Below are 24,536 nucleotides of genomic sequence, written 5' to 3'. Positions count from 1 at the left end.
ATTTCACACAGTGCTTTTTTGTTTAAATATATTTTATTATTTAAATGTAGATGCATTTTTGTTACATGTCATCAGAAATAGCTTTCATCATGAAATTATATGTAGCTGAAGAGCTCTGTTAGTGCTCTGCTTATCCTTTCACTTATCAGTAATCGGTATGTACTTTATGTAAAAAGTACAAACATAGCATTTAAATTGAACTGTTAATAAGTGACGTGATCATTTTCAACTTCAATACAACAGATATATCATGAACTTCTTCTTGTATTTGTGTCAGTGTTTTGCTGATGTACTTGTACAATGTCTGTATAAACAGTGATGAAACAAGGTCCACTGCGCACAGGAGTCAATATTTACTGATACGTGCCACAAACCCTCCTAAAAATCAAAGAACAGCTAGACTTAAATTCAACAGAGCTTATACATTTATTTCACAAAGGTTGTTTGTCCTTCGGTGTGAGACATAATATGAAGAGACTACATGGGAAATGGAAACACTTCAATGTCACAGCCCTGTCTCTATTTCTACAGTCTCTGCCACTGAACCTAGACCATCCTGACCTTGTAAAATGACCAAACAATTATTAGCAACATGATCTGGAACTAAAATACAGCCACTGCTGGCATCACGTGCTTCCTGCACAACTAGGCATTGAGCATCAGCTTCTTGTTCCTGAAGCTCTATATACTTAGAAGGCTGTTCTTGCACTACTATACACTTGGTATTTTCATCTGAGACAATAATCTCAATGATATCCTCACTGATCTCAATGCGTTCAAGCCCCTTTTCTGCTCCTTTTTCCAAAACAATTGTGCCACATTGGTACGATCCAGAGTCCAAAATGGCACCTTCTGGGCGAGACACCATAGTGAAATCCTCCGAGGCTTGAACGTACGCCACAGCCTGTCCGTCCACCAAATTACTGCAGTCTGTCCTGTCCTGCTCACCTTCTGCTTTCTGGCCTGAACTTTTGGGTCGACCTCGCGTCGGTAATGCATGACCAGAGTCTGAGTGATGTTGGTGCGACTGCAGATGCCGCTGCAGACTCTGCATCATTGTGTATTTGGCTCCGCACACCTGGCAAACATGTGGCTTCTCCCCCAGGTGAGACTTCATGTGGCGCCTTAGCTTGGTTGCCATCGTGTACCCTTTCCCACATTGTTCGCATCTATAGGGCCTGTCTCCCGTATGCAGCCGTTCATGGGCCCGCAGTGTGTGAGGGTCCCGAAGAGCCTTACCACACACAGGACACAAATACACCTCACCCGTGTGTGAAATCAGATGCCGGCGCAGTTCAGGCACTTGGGAAAAGCGCAGCTCGCAATGGTCGCACTGGTAGGGTTTCTCTCCCGTGTGGATGCGCATGTGTCCCAGCAGATTGCCACGTTGGCGAAAGCTCTTGTCGCAGTGCTGGCAGACGTACGGCCGTTCTCCGGTGTGTAGACGCATGTGGTTCCTCAAAGAACCAGAATTGGCCAGTTCTTTATTGCACTCTGGACACTTGACTTTGGGAGCCTGGTAGTCCGGCTCTTTTGTGCGATGGACTTCCCTGTGGACACGTAGCGAGGGCCGGCGAGCGAAAGCTTTTCCACAGATGTCACAGACAAACGGTTTCTCACCTGAGTGAAGAACCTGGTGCTCCTTGAGGTCCCGTTTCAAGCCGTAGCTTTTGTCACAGTGCTGGCATTGAAAAGGCCTCTGACCGCGATGCATCAGCAGGTGGGCTTGGAAGCTCTCCTGCGAACTGTATGTTTTACCACACTCTGTGCACGTGTAAGGCTTCTGATTCTGATGTGTGAATTTGTGTTTCTTCAGATGGCACAGCTGAAAGAAGCTCTTGTCACACTCGTCGCATTTGTACTTCCTCTCTCGGATAATAAAGTGAGGAAAATCCTGCTCAGTTTGCTCTGCGCTGGAATCCTCATTAGTATACAACGTCTGCATTGTGTTGTCTTTGTTTTCTGAGAGCTTCTTCTTGCTGCTTAAGTCTGACCTGTTTTTTGATTCTTGTCGTTTGTAGATATGCATGGTTGACGAGTGCACTTTTCGAGGTTTAGCGGCAAGACGAGAGCTGGCTCTCAGGCTTCTTTCTGGCTTCAGATGTTCTGATGAACTCTGGGCTTGTGATGTACTCATACTAATGCTCGGAATCTCTTCTCTAGCAGGACGCTCCTCGCTCTGCTCAGCTTCACTCTCCCCATGTGCCTCATCCACCCCATTCTGCTCCAGGACACTGGAATCACAGGCTCTAGACTCCTGCACAAGATTTTTCTCCTTGATCGGAGGTTTTGTATCCTCTTGTGTGACACTTTGAACAGGATCTTTTAGAATACAAAAGTTTCCACATTTCATAAGAAAAACATTATATCATGGACCTCTTACATAGCGCAAATATTATGTATAAACTCACCTGCACAGCCTGAGAGGTGATCTAAAGCGATGGCCTCTAAAGCATCATCTTGTTCTCTATTTGGTGTACTACTAATTTCACAGGCTTTTACTTGCAGTACTTCTTTTTCAAGAGGGCCTTTTTGTTGATCTTTCCAGAGGAGCAGTTCTGTTCCTGGCTGAATGTCCCGACAGACCTTGAGGCCTAATTTTTCATCCACCTCGAGCACACTGACATTGCTCTCTTCCTCATTTTGAGTGCTGCAGGCAAACCTGTGGAGGCAATTAAACAAGTCTGATTCTGTGATGTCTTGATATGCAACTTAGTAATTGCACTAAATATAATAATAAATGTATTTTGGTTAAACTTACCTCATCCAGTAGATTTCATCTGAGATTTCCCATTTGAACACATTATGGCATGCATGTTGCAACCCCTGGATAATAAGAACATTTGCTTCTTACTTGGGGCTATTACTTAGTCAAACAGTTATAAACAGCAACAACTTATGTAATGCTAAAACTGCTCTTGTGGAGCCAATTGAATGTAGTAATGACATACAGTACTTGCAATATCAGGTGAGAAGTAAATGTAAAGGCTGCTATTGTCTAGAAGCACATTTGCTGTAGTGGTACTAAACCAGGGGTCACCAAACTCGGTCCTGGAGGGCCGGTGTTCTGCAGAGTTTAGCTCCAACTTGCCTCAACACACCTGTCTGGAAGTATACCTAGTAAAACCTTGATTAGCTGGTTCAGGTGTGTTTGATTAGGGTTGGAGCAAAACTCTGGAGTACACTGGCCCTCCAGGACTGAGTTTGGTGACCCCTGTACTAAACAAACAAACCTTTGTTTCAGCTGTATGGTGCAGAATGAAATTTGAAACACACTGGTATGCATACCTCAGCCTTTTCCTTCCTGATTATTCTGTCAGATTCCTCCAGACCTAGCAGAGTGCCTTTCTCTAGCACGCGCCCAACACACCACAGACCCAGCTGCCCATCTTCGGCCAGAGAAGGACCCAGGGTCAGCCCTCGTGGTATTGATCTCAGCACACTGTGAATGGAGTCTCTCATGTTCCAGGAGTCTTTATCCCTTCCAATGCCTGTAGCCACTAGATAAAAACACATGACAATTAGACAAGGTGGTACTTTCACACTTTCACTTTGTCTGTCGCTCAGAGAATTAAGTGATAAAAATGAGACATCATTAAATTAAATGTAAGGATAGATGGACAGCACTTACAAAACAAACACTACTAATTCTAAATAAATGTTTATTTGGCTGTTAATGTTTCATTAAACTATTTTTCCCTCTATTACATTTCTTTTCTTTAGCTTTTTTCAGATTAATCAAAAAGAGTTCTCTTTTTTACTGTTTGAAGGAAAGTCTATATTAATTTATTATGGTTTTATACATTAATAACCACAATGGTACTAACTACTGGTCATTTTTGTACTGTGAATGTCACGGTTAGATACAATACAAATTAATGGTCCAATACAAATGAATGCTAGTTGAAATACAATTTAATGCAGTTCCTAAATTGTAAATGCATAATGTTTTATAACAATGTGGTAAATTCGAGACCTTGGTACCCCTTTATGTGATAATTCTGTTTGTAAGTTTATAAAGCAATGTGCAGTTTGTAAACTAGAAAGTATTATGGGAGAGCAGCGCTAGCTGATGACAAATATATCCGAAGTTCAATATTATTGTCCAATGCATTCCGTCTTTCATAAGTGACATAAAACATTATGGAGTAACGCGCAATGTCCTATAGATCACCAGCAAATATTGTTTTTGTTGTATATCTATAAAGCTTCTTCATAGATACAGATTGTGCCAAAAAAAACAGCGTTCGTCTAGTAGGTAACTGATTGAATCTGAAAACATAAGCATGAGAATAAACATTTTCCACCAACTCAGGGCTATATTTCCTCTGCGCATTGGCCACTCGACGGTCTTGTTTATCCAGCCAAAACTCCGGGAAAATTATCGTTCTCCAGCCAACGGTGCATCGGCCGGAAGTCAGGCAGCTGACTGTTACAGAGAAACGGTTCCCTGTAGAAACAGCTACCGCTGCTCTCACCCTCACCAAATAAAGCTGAAAGTCATTTTTTGTTCGGAATGTATGTTAAAAGAAATGTTCATGAATATATTATAAAGGATTTTAGCAGATGCTGACAAAGTGTCGTATATAGAGGTATATAGATGTCCCTGGCTTGTCGTTTATGTATTTTAACCGCTGAACTAGGAGAACCACCCTTATTTCAGATCATTAAGGAGGTTTTGCTGAGCTACGGTTTAATCTTTAATTTTAAGTTAAACTTAATGTCTTAATCTTTTAGAATTTAAAGAGACGTTAGAAACAATCGAAATGCAGACAAACTTTCTAGCACAAGGTGGCGCTAGAGACACATCTCTGCTTTACACAGAGGAACGCAACACAGCGAGGGCGCAAGGCACAGACAAAGCCTTTGGACGTTTTCACAAAAAGACTAGGTGTGTATAAGTACAGTATAAGTAAGACATTCTGATGTAGTGTTTGTACTTTAAATGGTTTCATGCTGGCTATTCATAATTTGCCCACAGTGTCAGTACAAATGCAAAACATAGCAGATTACTTAGATCTCCTGCTTTATCATTCTACATGTTTTAAATTCTACAAGTTCTAACTGGCATAACATTCATTTCCTTAGAAATGCACAATATACCAGCACAATAACTTTTCCATGCCACTAGAGCCTATCAGAATCTAAACTATATCTTTTTGCAATGCCATTAGAGCAGCCTTTAAAATAATAAATAAATACATACATACGTATATGAAGTCTTTTTCATTTTAAAAATGAAAAAAAGCAGTCTAGCTGAGGTTACAGTGTTAGTTTAGAATACTGCTACGTCAAAGAGGCAATTTCAGATTATTTCGCTATTTGCTACTTTCGTATCAAAAGTTTCAAACATGTGCTATATGCATTTTAAAGATTTCAAGAAAGTGAACTGACAGTAATAGACCTTGAGATTATGTGAGCTGTCCTTGTTTGTTATGTAATTCTGTAAATAGATGACCTGAGCAGAAGAGTAGGCTAAAGCAAGAAATATATATTGCAGAAATATATGTTACAGTAGTCTAATATGCCTGAACAAGTTTGTGCCAAGGGCAAAATTTTCCTTTTGTTATGCTAGCTGAAACAGATGTCGCAGTTTGATTCGTAAAGGTTAGCTAGGTGTCCAATATGCACCAGGGACCATGACTGCTGTAATGGCTGGCTCCAATCACAGCAGCTAGTAGCTAGCAGTGGCACTTATATGGCACGTACAATGGAAATGGATTTGAGAGTTCGTCTTTTGTCTGATGTGCAGAAATAAAAGTTTTTGTCAAAGTTTTTGACAGAAAGAAAAACCTGTATTAGATCTCTTGATATACTGTAAGTGCAGTTCAGTCCAATGCCCAAAGCTATTTGTAATTTCTAAACATACTTATATATATTTATGTGTGTGTGTGTGTGTGTGTGTGTGTGTGTGTACATACACATGTATACATACATATAAATATACACAGTACAACCACATATATTATGTAAACACAAATGTGATTATTTTGGATGCGATTAATCGTGATTAATCGATTTGACAGTACTAATACATGCAGTACATACATACAGTACATACAGTACATATAATGTTTTTTTTTTTTACCATGATATCCATCAAAGTAGAGCAGCTTATAGTGTCAGAAGACACATCCAGTCACAGTGAATGTGTTAAGCAGCTTTTTCTCTAATCGCTTATTTGCCTCTGCATTGAAGTTCTATCAGTTTGTTTTCTTGAAGATCAATGTTTCTTTCCCTCTTCATTAGCTCTGTTACTTTCCCCATATCATGTTATCCTCTTATCCCTGTCTTCTTGTCCCAGTTATTGATCTCTCTACTCTGGTAAAATTGGTTGTTGAATTGTTACTGTTAATGACTTGCACAATTTGTGTCTGTTAGTTTTGAATCGATTGTTGAGGATGAGGAGATGGTCTGACTCTGAACTGATGTTTCTAAACCTTGATGTTGTTCAGCAGTCCTTCCTTTCTAAATTAGCAGCCAGTCCTCTTGATGAATGCAGAAAGGATCTCGATCACTCAGCCTTCTCACGTCACCGTGGCAACATGGATCAGTCTAACCCAGGAGAGGCTCAGAGGGCAGACTGGATGCAACACAACACACGCACACACGACCCGGTCGCTTCAAGCTGTGATTTGTAAAACATGTAGCAACCTTCGTTCACGGGTTTTATGGTGGCTTGAATGAACAGAGAACACATTCTCATATAACATCACATCTTTCTGTACATTTAAGAAGGAGAAAAAGGGTGTGCAAAGGACCTGATTTTGTTAATCAGAGTTCATTATCATCTGAATGGAGCTGCAATAGTGTTGTGAATCAAGATTGTGTCCATGCATGCTTGCGTGAAGGACACGTTATTAAAGGAATAGTTCAGCCCAAAATCAAAATGTTCTCACCCTCAGGCCATCCAAGATGTAGATGTTTCTTCATCGAAACATTTGAAGAAATTTAACATTACATCACTTGCTCACCAATGGATCCTCTGCAGTGAATGGGTGTTGCCAGAATGAGAGTCCAAACAGCTGATAAGAACATCACAATAATCCACAAGTAATACACATGGCTCCACTTAATCAATTAACATCTTGTGGAGCAAAAAGCTGCATGTTTGTAAAAACAAATCCACCATTAAGGCTTAACGTCTGGCCGAAATATCAGTCCATAATCCATAACACTTAAAGTCATAAAAAAGTCATACCCTGTTGTCCTCTCACATCAAAATCCACTGACATGTGACCCTGGAGCACAAAACCAGTCTTAAGTCTCTGGGGTATATTTGTAGCAATAGCCAAAAATAAATTTTATGGGTCAAAATGATCGATTTTTCTTCTATGCCAAAAATCATTAGGATATTAAGTAAAGATCATGTTCTATGAAGATATTTTGTAAATTTTTAAATTCGTAGATATTTAAAAAATGTATTATCATTAGTAATATGCATGGCTAAGGTCTTCATTTGGAAAATTTTAAAGGCGAGTTTCTCAATATTTAGATTTTTTTGCACCCTCAGATTCCAGATTTCCAAATAGTTGTATCTCGGCCCAATATTGTCCTATCCTAACAAACCACACATCAATGCAAAGCTTATATATTCAGCTTTCAGATGATGTATACATTTCAGTTTCACAAATTGACCTTAATGACTGGTTTTGTGGTCCAGGGTCACATATTTGTTTATAACTATTTTGTTATTTATAACATATTTCTCTCCTGATTTAGACAAGACTACATTTCACTAGAGAAAGCAATATTATTGATAAAGGTACTTTGGCCTGAATCGACGGGTTAAAGTTAAAATGCCTTAATGGTGGATTTGTTAATTGATGGACTGGAGTCATGAGTCTCTCATACTGAGAACTCTTCTCATGTTTTTTGCATAATGATGCATTTAATAGTTAATAGGTTTTACCTTTGTGGTATTTGTATCTTTATAAAACATTGTTGCAGATGAAATATTAAAGACCTTAGTTAAATTAGACGGCATACTGAATTTAACACAGATAAAAAAAACAGGCTGTGAGGGATAGACTACAGTCTTTACAATGACACGTGACGCGCTGTATAAAGATCCTATATCAAAACTGTTTTATGCAGTATATGTAGTTTATGTCTCTCTCTCTCTCTCTATATATATACTGTATAAAGTGCGATTTGTGAAAAAAGCAGAGGGGGAGGTGATTTTGAAAAAATTTTCAGAGCAAGGCTTTAAAGTAGCCTATAATGTTAGTGTAATCTGTTAACAAAGCACATCATAAACCCGTCTTTTTAAACAAGTATATATGATATTTTTTTTTCCATTGAACGCACTGTACTTCTAGCTCTCACAGCTTCATTTTTACTCCTTTCAAAAATTAAATATAGCTCTAGGTCTTTGTTAATTGATGGACTGGAGTCATGAGTCTCTCATACTGAGAACTCTTCTCATGTTTTTTGCATAATGATGCATTTAATAGTTAATAGGTTTTACCTTTGTGGTATTTGTATCTTTATAAAACATTGTTGCAGATGAAATATTAAAGACCTTAGTTAAATTAGACGGCATACTGAATTTAACACAGATAAAAAAACAGGCTGTGAGGGATAGACTACAGTCTTTACAATGACACGTGACGCGCTGTATAAAGATCCTATATCAAAACTGTTTTATGCAGTATATGTAGTTTATGTCTCTCTCTCTCTCTCTATATATATACTGTATAAAGTGCGATTTGTGAAAAAAGCAGAGGGGGAGGTGATTTTGAAAAAAGCAGTATATGTAGTTTATGTCTCTCTCTCTCTCTCTCTCTCTATATATATATATATACTGTATAAAGTGCGATTTGTGAAAAAAGCAGAGGGGGAGGTGATTTTGAAAAAGTTTTCAGAGCAAGGCTTTAAAGTAGCCTATAATGTTAGTGTAATCTGTTAACAAAGCACATCATAAACCCGTCTTTTTAAACAAGTATATATGATATTTTTTTTTCCATTGAACGCACTGTACTTCTAGCTCTCACAGCTTCATTTTTACTCCTTTCAAAAATTAAATATAGCTCTAGGTCTAAACAAATTACATTAAAGATTTTTCCTCAGGTTAGATATTGATTATTGATTACAAAATACTATGCATTGGCACACTTATTGGTTTTGAATGAATCGGTTGAATGAATGTTTCAATAACTCACTCATAAAGATTGTCACCACTTCCTGACGTAACGTAATGTAACCTGCAGAAAGTGTCGCTGAAAAAATTCCCACCACTAATGGATAGACTGACAGTCTGTCAGGAACACACAGATACAGACAAGCGGAGTGATGGACACAGTGAGAAGTCCCAGTGCTGGTATATCAGCACTCAAATGCTGAACTCAAATTCGAGGACCAGAACTAACTGTTGTAAAATCCTAAATATTATTGTTAATTTTATAACATAACATTTCATTACAATTTTGCTAAATCCTACGACATTTCTTATTAATTCAAAGTTTAAATTAGATTTTTGAATCCCAGATTTTCATAGAGGACTTTTAGATCTCACTGTACATGGTAGTGACTTAAGTGTTTGTGTGTGTTCAAGATGTTCTGCTCCTTTACCTCTGTTTCTGTTTGTACCTGCTGATACCACAGAAATTCAGCAATATTATACAGGCCACAAAGAGGAGAGAAAGAGACAGAAAAGTTGATACAAAGCATTACAGGTTCATGCTCCATGCGGTGTCTTTTTCTCTCCCTGCTTTTGTCTGACAGCAAAATTTCACTCAGCTCAGCATCAGAAGGAAACATTTTCTAGGGCAGCTTATCCCTCCATCTATATTTAATGTGTTGTTTCTTCGGGAAGAAGACTGTTTTGTTCAAAGCAGTGTTGTGGTCAGTGTGAATAAGGACAGTGTTTTTAATGCTGTCCATGCTGGGGAAAGGAAGTAATGAGCTGTAATTTTGTAGTTTTCACACAGAAAACCATAATGAGAGCTTTAATGAGCTCTCTCTCTCTCTCTCTCTCTCTCTCTCTCTCTCTCTCTCAGTACATTTAAATGAATGATGTTTTATTCTTCATACATTTGAATGAACTTTATGTGTATGTGTGTTGTGTATAACTAGGAAAGAGTAATGAAAATTATTTCCACAGATCATTCTCACCACTGTTTCACATGATCAGAAATATATTTATGTGAATTCACTTGTGAGTTCATTTAAACTGAAGAACTCAACCCTGATCAATAAGCCTGTTGTCAGTGATAAGCCATAATTTTTCACTCAGTCTTAATTAAGGACAGAAACAGACAAAAGACATTTGTCATGTGACTTGTAGTGTGTTCTCTCATTAATTCACACACACACAGCTCTGGGAAGAGCGAGCCAGCAAAATAATGTTTAGCTCTGGCAGGACAATATATCAAGCAGGTGGGAGGTTTTTTTGTTTTTTTATCAGTGGGATTATGAAAGAAGCTCATCAGTGATGCATTGCAGTTACCGCTGGTATCCTGTGCCATTTTCAAGGCTGCCGAGCAGACAGACAGTGGACTCGTCCATTCTGATTATACAGACTATAATAAGACCAGGTACTGTGCTCTGTCATGCCCACCAATAACCACACAGAACACATTCATGTCACCTGTTATGCAACAAGACACTATTTATATGTAAGATTAGAGGGAGAAATACAAGGCAAAAGAAAGATTACTTTAATATGCTGTGATCCATTTTGTTTTCCATTCTTGCTCTATATCTTTCTCTGATATATTTCTCAGTGTGTGTTCATTTGCTGCTGATTTTGGGAAGTGCTGTTGGTCTGGATATCTGTCACTTCCTTATATTGCTCATCTGCGTGTCATTTATCAAGTCTGACCAATTCTATAACTAGATCCTTCAAATCTCTGACATTAAGCAAACACATGTGAGTAATGACACATTTTGAGAAAAGGAATATTTATTTCACACCAACACATGGCTATTTGTTTCAAGCATATCTGTGGATTAAAAATACATTTCTGTCAGTATGAAATCGAAAGTGTTATGCAGTCAGTCATATAGATGGATCAGATTGCAGTGATTAACATTCCATTGGTCATCCTTCTCTGGAAAAGTATCAAGCGCAGCAATGATGTAAATTCAATAACCATTGCACCGTAAATATTTGAACATAAGTAAAGGACAAATAGAGATTAAAAATTGTTATCTAATGTATTTACACATAAGATGGGGGATTTCACTGCTTTTAATTGCTACCCAAGGAACCTCTACAAATATATTTAAAGCTTAAATTTATCCAAATAGTTAAACATATCTGACATAAACATTTCTTTTTGTGATCAAATAATTAACTGAATTATCAGTAATTAAAACATTGCACAGAATTTTGAACAATGCCTTTAATTTAATTATATTAAAGTCAAAATAATGAAAATAATGTCTGATGAATAATTTATGATCTAACTGGAGATTTTATTGTAATCGGGTCACACAAAACAGATTAACACTAAAATACACCACAAATACTTCAGCAAATATCTTGTGTGACTTAGCTGAATATTCACTTACAGCTGATTGATTTGATTTGCCATTTGGTTGAATGACTACTTTGTTGATTATAGCACAAAATATGCATTTCTTCCAAGACAGATGCACAATATTTGATTTTAGTGGCATTTGTCATGTCACCTCTAGAATATGCACTCATGGTGAAACACAAATACATTTTTGGCTACAATTTGACTTGGAATTGGAAAGAAGGAAGCATATACTAACTTAGGTTAAAGTCCATACTTTTAAGTTAAAAATTCCATACTTTTACATGGGACAAACTTCTTTAATGAGACAAAATTTCAGCATTTTACAACATTGAGCTATAGAACTGTAGCTTGAAGAGTGAAGCCTGCTTTCGCCACAGAATAAATTTGTTTAATAAATAAATTATTTTCCTACAATTCTTACAAGTTTATAACAGAATTGCAAGAAAAAAGATCAGAACTGATGTTAACTTCAAATTGCAAGTTTATATCAGAGAGATTTAATAAAAACTCATAATTGTGAAATGTAAACTTGGAATCGCAAATAAAAGTTAATGTCTCACAACTGTTTTCTCAGAATTTTGAGTTTATATCTCTTTTTTTAGTTTATAGTTTTTATTCACAATTCAGAAACTAAGTCCGAACTGCGAAATAAAATTCGCAATTACCTTTTTTAATTATTACTATTTTTTTTAAACAGGCTTTCATAGGTCTCCAAACTGAGCAATTTTCATTCCAGCTATGAGTTTAATTTTTTCATCTAAAATGTTTAAAAGTACAATAATGGTAGAGAGTATCATACTCTATTACATTCAAGAGTATAATGATGGTAAAGTAATTTCCCCTAGTAACTTTCCTGGAGCCTGGCAGTACCTGGTGAGATACTTCATCCTGCTAATACACATATGGTATATAGTATACATATCCTGCTGTTTATATACAGTATATTTACATTTTTTTAATTAAAAGACAGTGGTACATTTACATTTTTTTCTGTATACATGCATCTTGAGAACAGTAAAGCTGCCCTATTGAGACCCTGTATATGTATTTAGTGTGTTACTGCTGTAAAGGTACTATCCACAATCTACAGTTAGTGAGCAGGGCTCCATCTTTTCAGCTGTGACAGTGTGACTAAGAGGATCCATGAGCCTTCATAGCAGGAAAACCACACTGTTTGCTATTAAACTTAAAAATGAATTATATTCTAATGTTTTTCTAAGTGTTCTGAGTAGACTGACTTCTGTATTCTGATGCTTTCAGAAAAACACTGCCTGTGGATTACATAAGGGCTTCATCTGACAAAGAGTTTTTTTAACCTAATATTTGTTGTGATTTTTTATTTATGATGAGTTATGAGGGACATCTGTTCTGCCAAACCTGGTTAAATACAGTAGTTTAACCTTTCTCCTGATCTGATCCAGCCAGGCTTTACACTCTGCAGTATATCAGATATAAGCCGTTTGCTTCTCTCTCCCATCAGTCACTATGGCATTGACTGAGTGGGCTGTTCAGTCATATTTTATATCTGACAAGTGTTAGGAGATGAGGATGGCTTCAAGCCGGACCAGTTTAAAATAGCAATGAGTAATTTGAAGACACATTAACAACAACAAAGGTAAATGCAGCACTGCTTACATTAAAATACTCTAAACACTCTAAACTACTGTGTAACAATATTAGTACTGCAGAGAAAATAGTTTCATATTAAGAAATTATAACAACTGGGTTCACTCATTATATCTAGTTAAATATTATGTTTTTACACAGCAATAGAGTACTGTCATAAAAATCCAACCACACATTGCGTATAGGTGATGTTTTGCAGAATATTAACCCATATTCTTAGGTGTATAGAGGATGCCACATTGCAATTTGTTTGCGTGGATTATCTAGCATCTGTTTCCAGTGCTGCAGGCCAGTCCCAGGGGTGTGGAGCCCCAGCATGCAGTGGCCCAGGGGGAGCAGGGTCCCGGGACTGGCCAGGTTCAGTACCTCCAATTCAACGCTGGATTTAGCCAGTAACTCACTGGGCAGCTCCAACATCATCATCTCGTTCCAGACCGGATTCATCTTGTGCTTCACTCGCCGCGTCTGCTTCTTCTTCAGCTTGGCATTTTGGTGTTTCAAGGTCAGCTTTACCGATAGATCTATCAGAAAACATACAGGGTACAGTGTTCTCTTTATTACACCTAAAACATTTACATTAATATTGAATGCACTGTATTTCTTTATTTAGAACCAGCAGTTTGGAAAATGAGTGGATGGATGGATATATTTATTGTGTGTACATATACACGACCGGTCAAAAGTTTGGAATAATAAAAATATATGTGAATGTTTTTGAAAGATGTCTCTTACGTTCACCCTGGCTACATTTACAGTAGCATTGTGAAATATTATTTCAGTTTAAAAGAGCTGCTTTATATTCGAATATATATTAAAATATAATTTGTTCCTGTGATGGCTACATTTTTAATAGCCATTACTCCAGTCTTCAATGGTACTAGTTACAGTTTTTATTGTATTTTTGATCAAATAAATGCAGCCTGGGTGAGCATAAGAGACTTCTTTTAAAAAAAAAAAGTATTATTCCCTGTTTTGACTTTTGACTGGTTCGTGTGTTAATTTAACCTCACATTGCATTCAGCTGCTGAATCTTTAGTTCACTTCCATCTTAGAATAGAGATTATACAGATGATTATGTAACTAATAGTTTATTTGGGATTATTTTTAATGTTCACGTTAATTTAAGTGTCGTTATGGTCATATTTTGGGGGTAAATACCTATGTTATTTTTCAGTTTGTCTGACTGAAGTCCTCTTGCCTTCATTACCACCACCCCAAGTCTATTGGCCGCTGGCAGATAACTGAGTGACAATAGTAGCTCTCCAGATGATGATGCCACTTCCTGCTGAAAAAGACAGAGAACCTTTGCGTTAAAGTCTTGATATACTTCTTGTGTCAAAGTTTTTTATTAAAAGCATTGACTTGAAAAAAAAAACATTTTTGTGTCAGGATATTTTACTTAATTCTGTGTTCACATAAATATGGATTTTTGAATTTGCATATTCGTAAAGATCTCTTTGCAGGGTTAATGAACTTGGGGCTTGCATAAAGAATCATTTCATGCAAATGTTCTGGTCATTTGTGAGGCAGACTGAATATGGCCAGCTCCTCCCTCAGGGTAAAAGCTGCTGATTTGAAATTGTCAATTTGTCAGCACAGTCCTCACATTAAACACTCTGAATGATGGGATTTCATTAGCATCATGACCTTATACTAATCTCCCCCTGACATTAGTCTGCCCCACATAATCAGCTGCATGAGCAAAACATGACATTTTCTTTCACAAATTTTCTGAAATATAATCTGGTGCTTTTGAATTAGCTCTGACTAGATTGGATTTATCAGACTGTTGTGTTTGATACTCCAGTGCAGTGACAATGAACTCAATGTCAAATATTACTGATAAATATTGTTCAAATGAACAATAAAGAAAGCTTTAGGGTAATGCAATCATTATTTTGATTAACATTCTTGTCATTGAGTCAAATTAGCATAATAATATTAAAACAGATAAAGTCTGGATATGAACTAAAATCAGATATATCTGCCCATATACTCAGTACATCAGTTTCCGTCTCATTCCCACATTCATCAAAGATACTTAGCTGCAAGAATGGAATTAGAAGGTAGAAAATAAAAGAGTCCAAGGTCTTCCATTCATAAGCCAAATCCCTATCCTGAATAATCAAACATGAATCATGTGGAAAAATAAGAGCACTCAAAAGGATAAGAGTTTGTGAACATTTTGTTCTATATGAACAAATAATACATTTTTAATGATGCTTATACAACCCAGTTCAACTTGTGTCATACTTTTCATCACAAGCCTGGACCGATACATATAGTACATTCAAAACACACACACACACCAAATACCTCTAGGCCTGATCAGGCATTACTTCCCCCCTCTCTCTCTCTCTCTCTCTCTCTCTCTCTCTCTCTCTCTCTCTCTCATTACACCTACTGCTGTACTCTCTCTCTCTAATTCCTGGCATGTATTTGTGTGTGTGTGTCTGTTAGAACCGGATCTCCTCTGGGAGGTGTGATGACGCAGATAAAGATCTTCTGCTCTAGAGGTCTATGACATCATCAACAGATCACACAACAGTGGGGGTGGACTGCATGTGTGTGTGCGTGTGTGTATGGTTTGGGACCCAAGAGATTGATTTGAAGCAAGCAAGATGAGAAGGGAGTACAGTATCTTAAAACAAAGTCTCAGATCTATTCTCCTACCTCTTATGAGCAATGACCTGCACATATGTGGATGTCCAAAAGAAATGTCTGAGGTATTTCTAAACTGTCAATATGTGCACTTTGCACTTGTGGAGACTGAGAAACACATAAACACAGCATCCTATGCTAAAATATTCACCTCGCACCAAGTTTGCGACCACAATAACCTCTTATTGTGAAAAGTGTGTCAGAAGAATATCACCTACTGCTGTACTTCATATGTTTTAGAGCTTAGAATGTTTTAATATGTTTTCACTTTTTATTCAGGTATATGTTTTAATTTCATTTCATTTTATTCAGACCTGTGTTTTAATGTTTTTACTTTTTTTAAATTTTTTTTTACTTTGTTTAGTTTTCTTATACAACATAAACTCGATCAAAAAGCGTGGTCCAAAAAAGAACAAAAACAGTATGGTGCAAACAGATATACAAAAATTAAGGTAAACAGAACAAGTCTTAATTGTCAGTAGGGCTGTCAATCGATTAACATTTTTTATCTGATTAATCACATCCTTTTCCTCTGATGAATCGCAATTAATCACACACTTCATGAAATTAAGCATAGACCATTTCGCTTGTTTCAAATGTTTATTTTGTCATCATTTGCTATATCCAGCAAAGTAAACCAAAAGATTGAAGGGTGATTCTCAAAAATCTGTATTTTCTGCAAGCTTTTTTCAAGATAAATTTAGATGACTTTCCAAAAAAGGACCCTTAGAAACTCCAAAAGTTACACCAAAGAACCAAATGATATAAGGAGCCCATATAAGCACATATGAAAGAGAAAAATCTGAATTTTATAGTATGTGTACAGTGCAACACCAAAGAGCTTTTTTACATTTTAGAGAAGCCAAGTTGCCATACCGAAGAGGACCACATAGAGATGCCCCCAAAAAAATAAAACGCCTGCTGACTGCATATACTGTATCTACTACAGTACATGGATCATTTCCGTATAAACACAACAACATAAACAAAATGTTTATGATATCACAATTATTACATCTTGAACGAATAAAGAAAAATAACAAATAATGTTTTTACTTTTTATTTAGGAACAGGTCTATGGGTATCCACTTGTTTGGATAATCTATGAATACTGTAACTTGACACACAGGGTCTCAGTCAGGATGAACACTGTTTAAAGTCCAATAAATATAAATCAGTTCAAACTGTATGAATTTCCCTTGAACGGTCCATTGATATCTTTCCCTGCATCTACCAGTATATTCATAGGCATTGCCCACACAGTGTGTGGTTTTATTATCCACTAAGTTAAATTCCTATTTATTACATGACTTACTGGAACACTCTATTCTGATATTTGGGTCATTGTTCATTTGTGGTGGTGAGTGGTGTCTATCTATTTTGTAACAGTTTATAAATCTTTAAATACCAATAAATCATAACATTTTTGCATATTTGTATTCTGTAGGGTGAAAACTTTGCGCACTATTAAGAGTTAAATATTTTATAATGATGAGGATCATCAAATATCACACTGATGAAGTAAGGACCAGCTGACAAAGTTGGTATTAACTGTATCCCTCAGCTGAATTTAATAGTGCTAAATGTGCAAATTAATTTTAAGCAATGTTCCTCACCTGTTTAGGTGGCTGTAAGTCAACCCAGCAATCAGCATCCAACATCATACTGATATCAGCCAACTTAAAGCGCATCGTGCCCAGAGTGGAATTATGGGAGAATCGATCACAGCAGTGAAGTGAGAGGGCCACCTCACCATCTAGACTGTCTGTGTCTTCTGTGCCCTCCATGGGGAGAGCGAACCCCAGCTCCTCTCCCCACTGCACATGTGCTGCTAACTTGTGGACGGCTGTGTGAGCGTGCTTCTGCTCTTCAGAGACGCTTACACACCCTGATATATATCCCTCACATCCGGCCTCCACTGATATATTCTCCGCTGTGGAAAAAAGAGAATATGAGTCATATTATAACAAGGAGCAGGATGACAAATTGGGCCACATGAAGCTGCTCCAAGCCGCAGAGGCACCAAGCGGCACATTCTCTTTTGTTTGAATCCTCACTTTTCATTCCTTTCTACATCTCAGCCGGCATGACTGATCCTCTCCGCTTTTCCTGTTGGGATGTGCAGAATAGAGGTTTTGAGTTCAAAGCAGATTTACTCTCATTACCGATAATGATGCGTATCAATCACGGCTGCTACTATTGAAATGGTAATTCTGTGATTAAGAGGCTTTAAGATGCCTGAAAGAGGTTTTCATTTCTCTCAAATATTGGTTTAATCACAGAGAGTTTTGAATATCAAAACCACCCTCCGTTCCAGCCTTGAAAGCAGAGCAAAACCACTGTACAGTGACACCTCTATCCCGCAAACACAACACACCTGGCTGAGCCATAAAAGCCTGCTTTTTACAGATATTTGCTCATGCTGTGTGACCTACAGATGACCTGTGCACATACTGAAAAATGCTCCAAGAGCTTAATTGGAGCTGAGTGCAGAATTGTTTGTCTGTCATCTGAGTTGATGTGCTTGTAAGGCCTTAGCACAGATATTTCCCCCCATTTTGCAGTACAGTTGTCTAAAGTCAGAGCCAGTCTGCAGATTTTGGGCAGTCGGAGTTGACAGAGTTTGCAGAGTGCGGTGTATGATGAGCAGTGAGCACAGACTCCAATTTTTTAGCTTAAGACTATGATTTTATCCATTATCCAAAGGATATCAAAAATGTTTTATATTTCGAATCTGATTCAGTTGTTATGTTTACAAAACTTACAGAATCAATGTTTTGGCTGCAGCAGCCAAATTATCAGTAAATAACTATTTAAATTTGTGTTATTTTAGTATTATGCATACAATGGAATAGTGTTTATTAATATTTTGAATTAGTTTTGTATTTTCATGTTTTAGTTAAATTTTTAGTAACTTTATTATGTGCTTACTAGTTTTATTAGTAACAAAACTTTATTTTGAAGTTTAACTTAAAAATTAACTTAAAAAAGATTTGTATTTTTAAAGCATTTTTTTTTCAAAATCTTTTGGATGTATACACTTGATTGGAAATGCTTTCTGACTTGTAACACGGTGAATGGCGAATGTTTCTTCAGAATTTTAAAGTTATGTTGTGTATTCCTGTGTTTATGTCTGTAATCACCTTTCTGAAGTTGAAAAGATGAAACTGAATTTATGATGGCAGACAGTGTCTGAGTGAAGTGTTGCTAATTAGCCTTCTTATAACATGACAGCATTTCCACAGGAATCCAGATGGTATGTATCCTTTGAAACACCTGCTGGTAAATTATCACCAAAAGGATGCTACACAATATAGTCTGAGATTCACCTGCAATTCTCAGGTGCCACACTCTCTTTCTAGAAACATCAGAGTAGATGAATGTTTATTACCCTCTACAATGCTGATGTGTAGCTCTCCATTTTCTTTGTGCAGGCTGATGGAGAAGTGTAGTTTAGGATACAGGATGGAGTTACTTGTCGTCATGGCACCAGTTTGCTCAGATGTGCAGGGCGTTTCATCTGCAGAAGCTAATATGAAGAAAATAAATATAAGAGAGATTCAGCTCTGAGTAAATTTTAGGAACAAACTTTCTCATTAAAATCCTTTGTATTCCCTAGAACCAGAAAAACAGAAACGTTACAGGCTATAGTTAGTTCTGGTCCTCCTGGGACTTTTCACTGTTTCATTGCTCAGTGACTCTTTCTGCAGGTTACATTGATTAGCCAGTAGTTGGCAACAAGTTACTGTCTTTTTAAAGTGAGTCATGGAATCATTTACATAACCGATTCGATCAATGACATTGATTCATTCAGGATTCATTAATTGATGAATGCTGCTCGAAGACATGCAACATCAAAAAACGGACAATGTGAGCAACAATAATGCATCCAAAATGTTCCTATGTAAACAATCACTCGCTGTTGGTTTGACTGTCAGCTTACACAGCATGACATTGAGAACAATAGAACATGTGCTGTTAAATTCTTCAAGAAAGGTAGCACTTTCTTTCTCCGCATCTGTTAGTGGGTGGATAAACCTCAAATCTTGCTCAGAAAGGAAGGTCTTGATCATGAACTATTATATTGTATGTAACCTTTACTTGACATGATAGAAGCTGTGAGCTATGAGTCAGATCAATATATGTCAACCACCAGGCATGATTATAGTAGCAGGTTTCACTGCTTTAATATGAGAGATTGCCAATTGCCTCTGGGCCACATCTGCACAGATTTGAACAACAACAGCAAATGCCACTGGTGTCTAACATGTTAATGGCGTTTAATGGCCGAAATCTCTTAAGGGGTGAGATGACTAATAGTTCATAAATTAGATATTTTCAGCCCCATAAATAAAGTCAACCTCAGATTTTTCTGAATTCAGACTGGCTGAAATTAGCTGCTCTCTCCCAATGGCTGAAGTGGTCTGGAAAGCATAGGGAAGCCGGCCACACACACACACACACAGCCTCCCCCATTGAGTTCCATTAGATTTTAGCTGTCATATCCTTACCTTGCCGCTGGAGAGAGAAGACCTCCTCACGATCGGTTGCCTGGTTACAGGTGTCGAGCTCGGCAGCAGACGTGTCATTGGCAGCTTCATGTTCTTTGTAGTTTACCTCTTGAGAAGTGACACAAGGTTTGGGGCGGTAGATTTTAGGAAACTTCATAGATGCTTGAGGCTGGATGGGTTCTGTGCACTTCTGCACACTGAACTAAAACATGTACATAAATAAGAAAGAGAAAATAAAAATGATGAAATAATATGATTGGTTATAGATAGGTAAAACAAAAGTAGTAGGTTCCTCCACTCAAACCATTAGGTATTCAACCTGCGCAGAAATTTCTTAAAATTTATGATGGTATATTCAGAAAACATTGATTATGCCAAGTATACCATTCCAGTAATACTTGATCTTAACCAAAGAGTATATTTTAAAAAAATTACACTAATCCTAATCAACCAAAAAAAATTTAAAAAGTAATATTGTCTCAGTATGAATTAAACATTTCCATTCTTAGAGGAACTAAAGCTCGGAATCAATTCCATTCATTCTTTCCAATTCAAAGCTTACATTACATACTCAGCACTGATTTTAAACACCTTGACATGAGACAGGGGCATTTCACTAAGGGGCTTTCTGATGACTGAATTTAATGTCTCATTGAAGTTTTGATGTTTAGAGTCTGAAAAAACCCCCCCAGGAAAGCATGAATGAAAAAATCAATACCAGAACACTCCATTTCCCCCAGGTGGGCAGTTATCATGCTGAAATAGAGTGCACAGAGAAAGGAGCGAGAGAGGATATTCTTATACACCTCTCATCTTCCTCCAACCTCCTCTTCATTAATAATAAATACTGGTGCAGTGAGACAGATATGAGATGAGACTGACCTTGTGTCTAAATATATATACTGATACACATGCACATACAATCACATAATCCTCTAGATAACACTCAGCTCTGTCTTCATTGTGGTGTTTTTTAGACAAAATCAGCAAATGAATAATCAGTTTTTGCTGCCTCAGATTACGTTTTAATTGGGCATATCAAAAGAGGCTGAAAGATTTAAGAGGGAAATCAATACTTTCACAATCAGCACCATCACTTTCATAAATGGAGAGAATGATTGTAGCATTGTAGATTTAGCAGATTCCAGTCATAAAAATTTTAAGGACCCCCAAAACAAAATCAAGACTTTGTAAAAGAGCATAATAGGACCCCTTTAATTTTCTGTGTAACACAGAATGTCACAGATTTTGGCAAAATAAGGTCATGCACATAATCACATTGTAATATAAGTGTCTGTGAATATTAAACCACAAAGACTACTATTTTAACATGTCTGTATGTTCTGCGTGTCTCTGTGTGAACGAATAGCACAGTTTCGTGTACTACACATAAGCACGCGTGACGCTCGTGGTGTTTTCAGCATTCATTTTTTGTAAAGATGCTTTGAAACTATATGCATTGAAACGGGGGAAGCAATTGGGGGAAAAAATAACAAAATTTCACAGGGCCCTAGAAGAATGGATAAATGTCCCTATAGATCTAGTGTCACTTTTAATTAAGACATTTTTTACTTTTACTTACTTTTGCTTCAGCACACACATATTATGGTCTGTAAGTGATTATTCATGACTGCATATAAATATACAAAGACTATAAAAGGGAGTGTGTGGGGACTGGGGAGGGGTCAGTTTTTGCCAACATCATGACCAAATGTCCCCAAAAGGATACAATTTGAAATTTTGTACATTGTGAGCACCAGCCAATGGCCCCCACAAGAAAAACAGCTTTAAAAAACTATAAAATGAGGATGTCATCAGTGAGGATTACAGGCAGGGGATGGGAAATATCATTAGCTCAAGATAAACAATACAAGTCATTTGAAAGACATGATAATAGTCATGAGAGAAGAACAATTTTGTGTGTGTGTGTGTGTGCAGTTTCAGGACTCAAGTTTCAGGACTGTTTCAGGGAAAGCTCAGCAGATGCTGAACAACACCAGTGTGAGAGTATATGTGTACAAGAGCGTGTCTGTGTTTTTAAGTGAACAATGAATAAATTGAATTCGTATGATAAACATACAATTTTTTGGAAAAAAGTAAGCATGAAGGCCCACCCCAAACATAACCGTCACTGGGGAGTGAGCAAATCATATGAAAACATATGAGACCATACAAACTGATACAAATTAGCCACCAGTTTGCCAAAATATAAAATATATACAAATTGTCATGAGAATGTGTTGGCTTAATCTGCCCCTATACACCAGGCACTAGTAACAGCAAAAATATGAAATAAGGTGACATATAGACAGCTACAGCAGCCATTACATTTGATTTATAGTGTATTTACTATATAATCGTAGAGCATAACACAATTTTTAGTACATTTATACCATAATGTTACATTATGAGCATGCATGTAGATTATTCCATAATGACACAGTCATCCACTAAAGACTTTTCAGATATATGCAAAGAAATCCTTTTTAGTACAGCATCATTGTTTCTGCCTCAGTGTGTTATGTAAATGCCACTTCCATCCTTCCACTCAGGTCAGAACATTTCACTCGTGGCATATCCCAGCCTTTGTTCTCATATCTCTTATCTGTTCTTTTATAAGCTCTTCTGTTAAAATCAAATCTGGTTGCTGGTCCATGGCTGTGTGTGAGTGAGTATTGGTCTTACCTGTGTCAGAGTATGCAGGATACTGGGTTTGGCTTTCTCGGGGTCAGTCTCATCCCCTCTTTCAAATTTCCCCTTCTTACAGCTCTTGCACAGCAACGAGAGACCACACAGTGTCAACACTCCAGACACGGTACCCAGCGTAGCCCCCAACAGCGCTGTCGCAGACACAAGCATTCCCACCTTGAAACAGACACCCAAACACACCGAATGAAGTGCAGAGGAGTGAAGAGGAAAAACAGGAGGAATAATCCACTCTTTAGTGATGTGAATCCATGGTGAGTGAGGAGAAAGAGGAAGAGAGAGGAGATGAGTGGAGAGCTACTAGAGACATAGAGTGGCACGTGTATGTGTGTGTGTGTGTGTGTGTGATGCACTGTCTGAAACCAACTTAGCCTGGCAGACAGAGCAAAATGGAGAGAGAGAAGGAAAGAGAGACAGACATAGACAAAAGGGAGGTAATTAAAGGGGAGGGGCTCGGATGGCTGGCAACTCCTCCTGAATAAGGAGAAGTCGGTCACTGCAGCCCACCCCCTTCATCACCAAAGTGGCTGTATGTCAGCCTTTACGTCAGAGCTGCATGAACTCACCTTCACACACTGGGTGTGTTGTAGCAGAGCTTCATATATACACTCACAGTAAAGATTCTTAAAATAATGAGGTATGAAGCGTAGGAGTGTCATTATTTTATTTACGCATGGCAGACACTTCTATCCATTTTACATTGCAATTTATCAGTTCATGCATTTGCTGAGAATCCATGACCTTGCCATTGCTAACACCATGTACTACTGTTTGAGCTAAAACGTTAAACAACATTAAAGGCAGGGTTGGGTTTTATAAATGTGATAATACTAATAATGATTATTTACATTTATAATAGGCCTATATTTTTTGTGATTTTGTTTGGTGCCACCAAGCTTGTGCTGCTTTTTTGGTCACTATCTAGTGTGCAATAGTGCATATTGTAAAAAAAAATCTATATAAATACATATAATAAATATATATATATATAAAATAAAAAAAATAAAAGAATCTCACATTTTTACTGACACATTGATTTGTTTTACACTTCTACAAATTGTGTGACTTAATAATAGGCTAACACAATACGACTTTTCACTGATGCTTTCACAGGAACAGATTTGAACAGATGCCTATAGGTAGCCTATAAAAGTGAGATTAGGATTTTTTATTTTATTTATATTTTTAAGGTTTGGAATTCATTCCTTTAAAAAGATGGATCTGTCTGTGATTCAAAGACATGATCGCTTTGACCTTGAGAACGCCTGAGAGAACATGGATCTGTGATGGATCTTGAGGTGATATAAAAGATAAACACCTCATTTCAGCCTAAATTACCTGAATAAAGGCCAAAGTTGTCTTCATATAATAGCCACAACCCTTGCTATTATTTAAAGGCCATAGGCTTAGGCCTACATCTCATTCTACGACTGTATGCATTCTGTGGGTTCATAGCGGTTCCGTTAAAAATGAATTATTTCTATTGTACGTTCGGTTCCGTTAACGCTTGTAGCCTAGTTGAACAACTCGCTGGCAATGTTTC

The 24,536-nt window shown here is 37.3% G+C and overlaps 2 protein-coding genes across 6 annotated transcripts; both read right to left on the bottom strand.

Annotated features, from left to right (window-relative positions):
• Window positions 1–58: 58 nt before the first annotated feature.
• LOC107554628 (zinc finger protein 408) lies at window positions 59–4,432 on the bottom strand. 4 transcript variants are annotated; one of them, XM_016237194.1, is made up of 5 exons: window positions 4,312–4,432; window positions 3,289–3,500; window positions 2,762–2,826; window positions 2,412–2,662; window positions 59–2,322 (listed from the first exon to the last, which is right to left on the bottom strand). In XM_016237194.1, the coding sequence occupies exons 1-5, from the start codon at window positions 4,334–4,336 to the stop codon at window positions 506–508; spliced, it is 2,370 nt and encodes a 789-aa protein (XP_016092680.1). In that variant the 5' UTR covers window positions 4,337–4,432; the 3' UTR covers window positions 59–505. The 4 variants fall into 4 exon arrangements, with proteins under 4 accessions (XP_016092680.1, XP_016092681.1, XP_016092682.1 ...); XM_016237195.1 differs by having other exon boundaries at window positions 3,289–3,491; XM_016237196.1 differs by lacking the exons at window positions 3,289–3,500; window positions 4,312–4,432 and adding an exon at window positions 2,957–3,045.
• Window positions 4,433–12,141: 7,709 nt separating this feature from the next.
• Window positions 12,142–23,402, bottom strand: syt13 (synaptotagmin XIII). Of its 2 annotated transcripts, none has more exons than XM_016237192.1 (6): window positions 22,973–23,402; window positions 20,288–20,489; window positions 19,168–19,305; window positions 17,393–17,709; window positions 14,274–14,400; window positions 12,142–13,636 (listed from the first exon to the last, which is right to left on the bottom strand). In XM_016237192.1, the coding sequence occupies exons 1-6, from the start codon at window positions 23,144–23,146 to the stop codon at window positions 13,332–13,334; spliced, it is 1,263 nt and encodes a 420-aa protein (XP_016092678.1). In that variant the 5' UTR covers window positions 23,147–23,402; the 3' UTR covers window positions 12,142–13,331. The 2 variants fall into 2 exon arrangements, with proteins under 2 accessions (XP_016092678.1, XP_016092679.1); XM_016237193.1 differs by having other exon boundaries at window positions 14,274–14,397.
• Between the last annotated feature and the right edge of the window lie 1,134 nt (window positions 23,403–24,536).

This window comes from Sinocyclocheilus grahami, unplaced genomic scaffold (genome assembly GCF_001515645.1).
Source record: "Sinocyclocheilus grahami isolate Dianchi unplaced genomic scaffold, SAMN03320097.WGS_v1.1 scaffold508.1, whole genome shotgun sequence".
NCBI lineage: Eukaryota > Metazoa > Chordata > Actinopteri > Cypriniformes > Cyprinidae > Sinocyclocheilus > Sinocyclocheilus grahami.
This window is presented reverse-complemented; position numbering and strand designations above follow the sequence as displayed.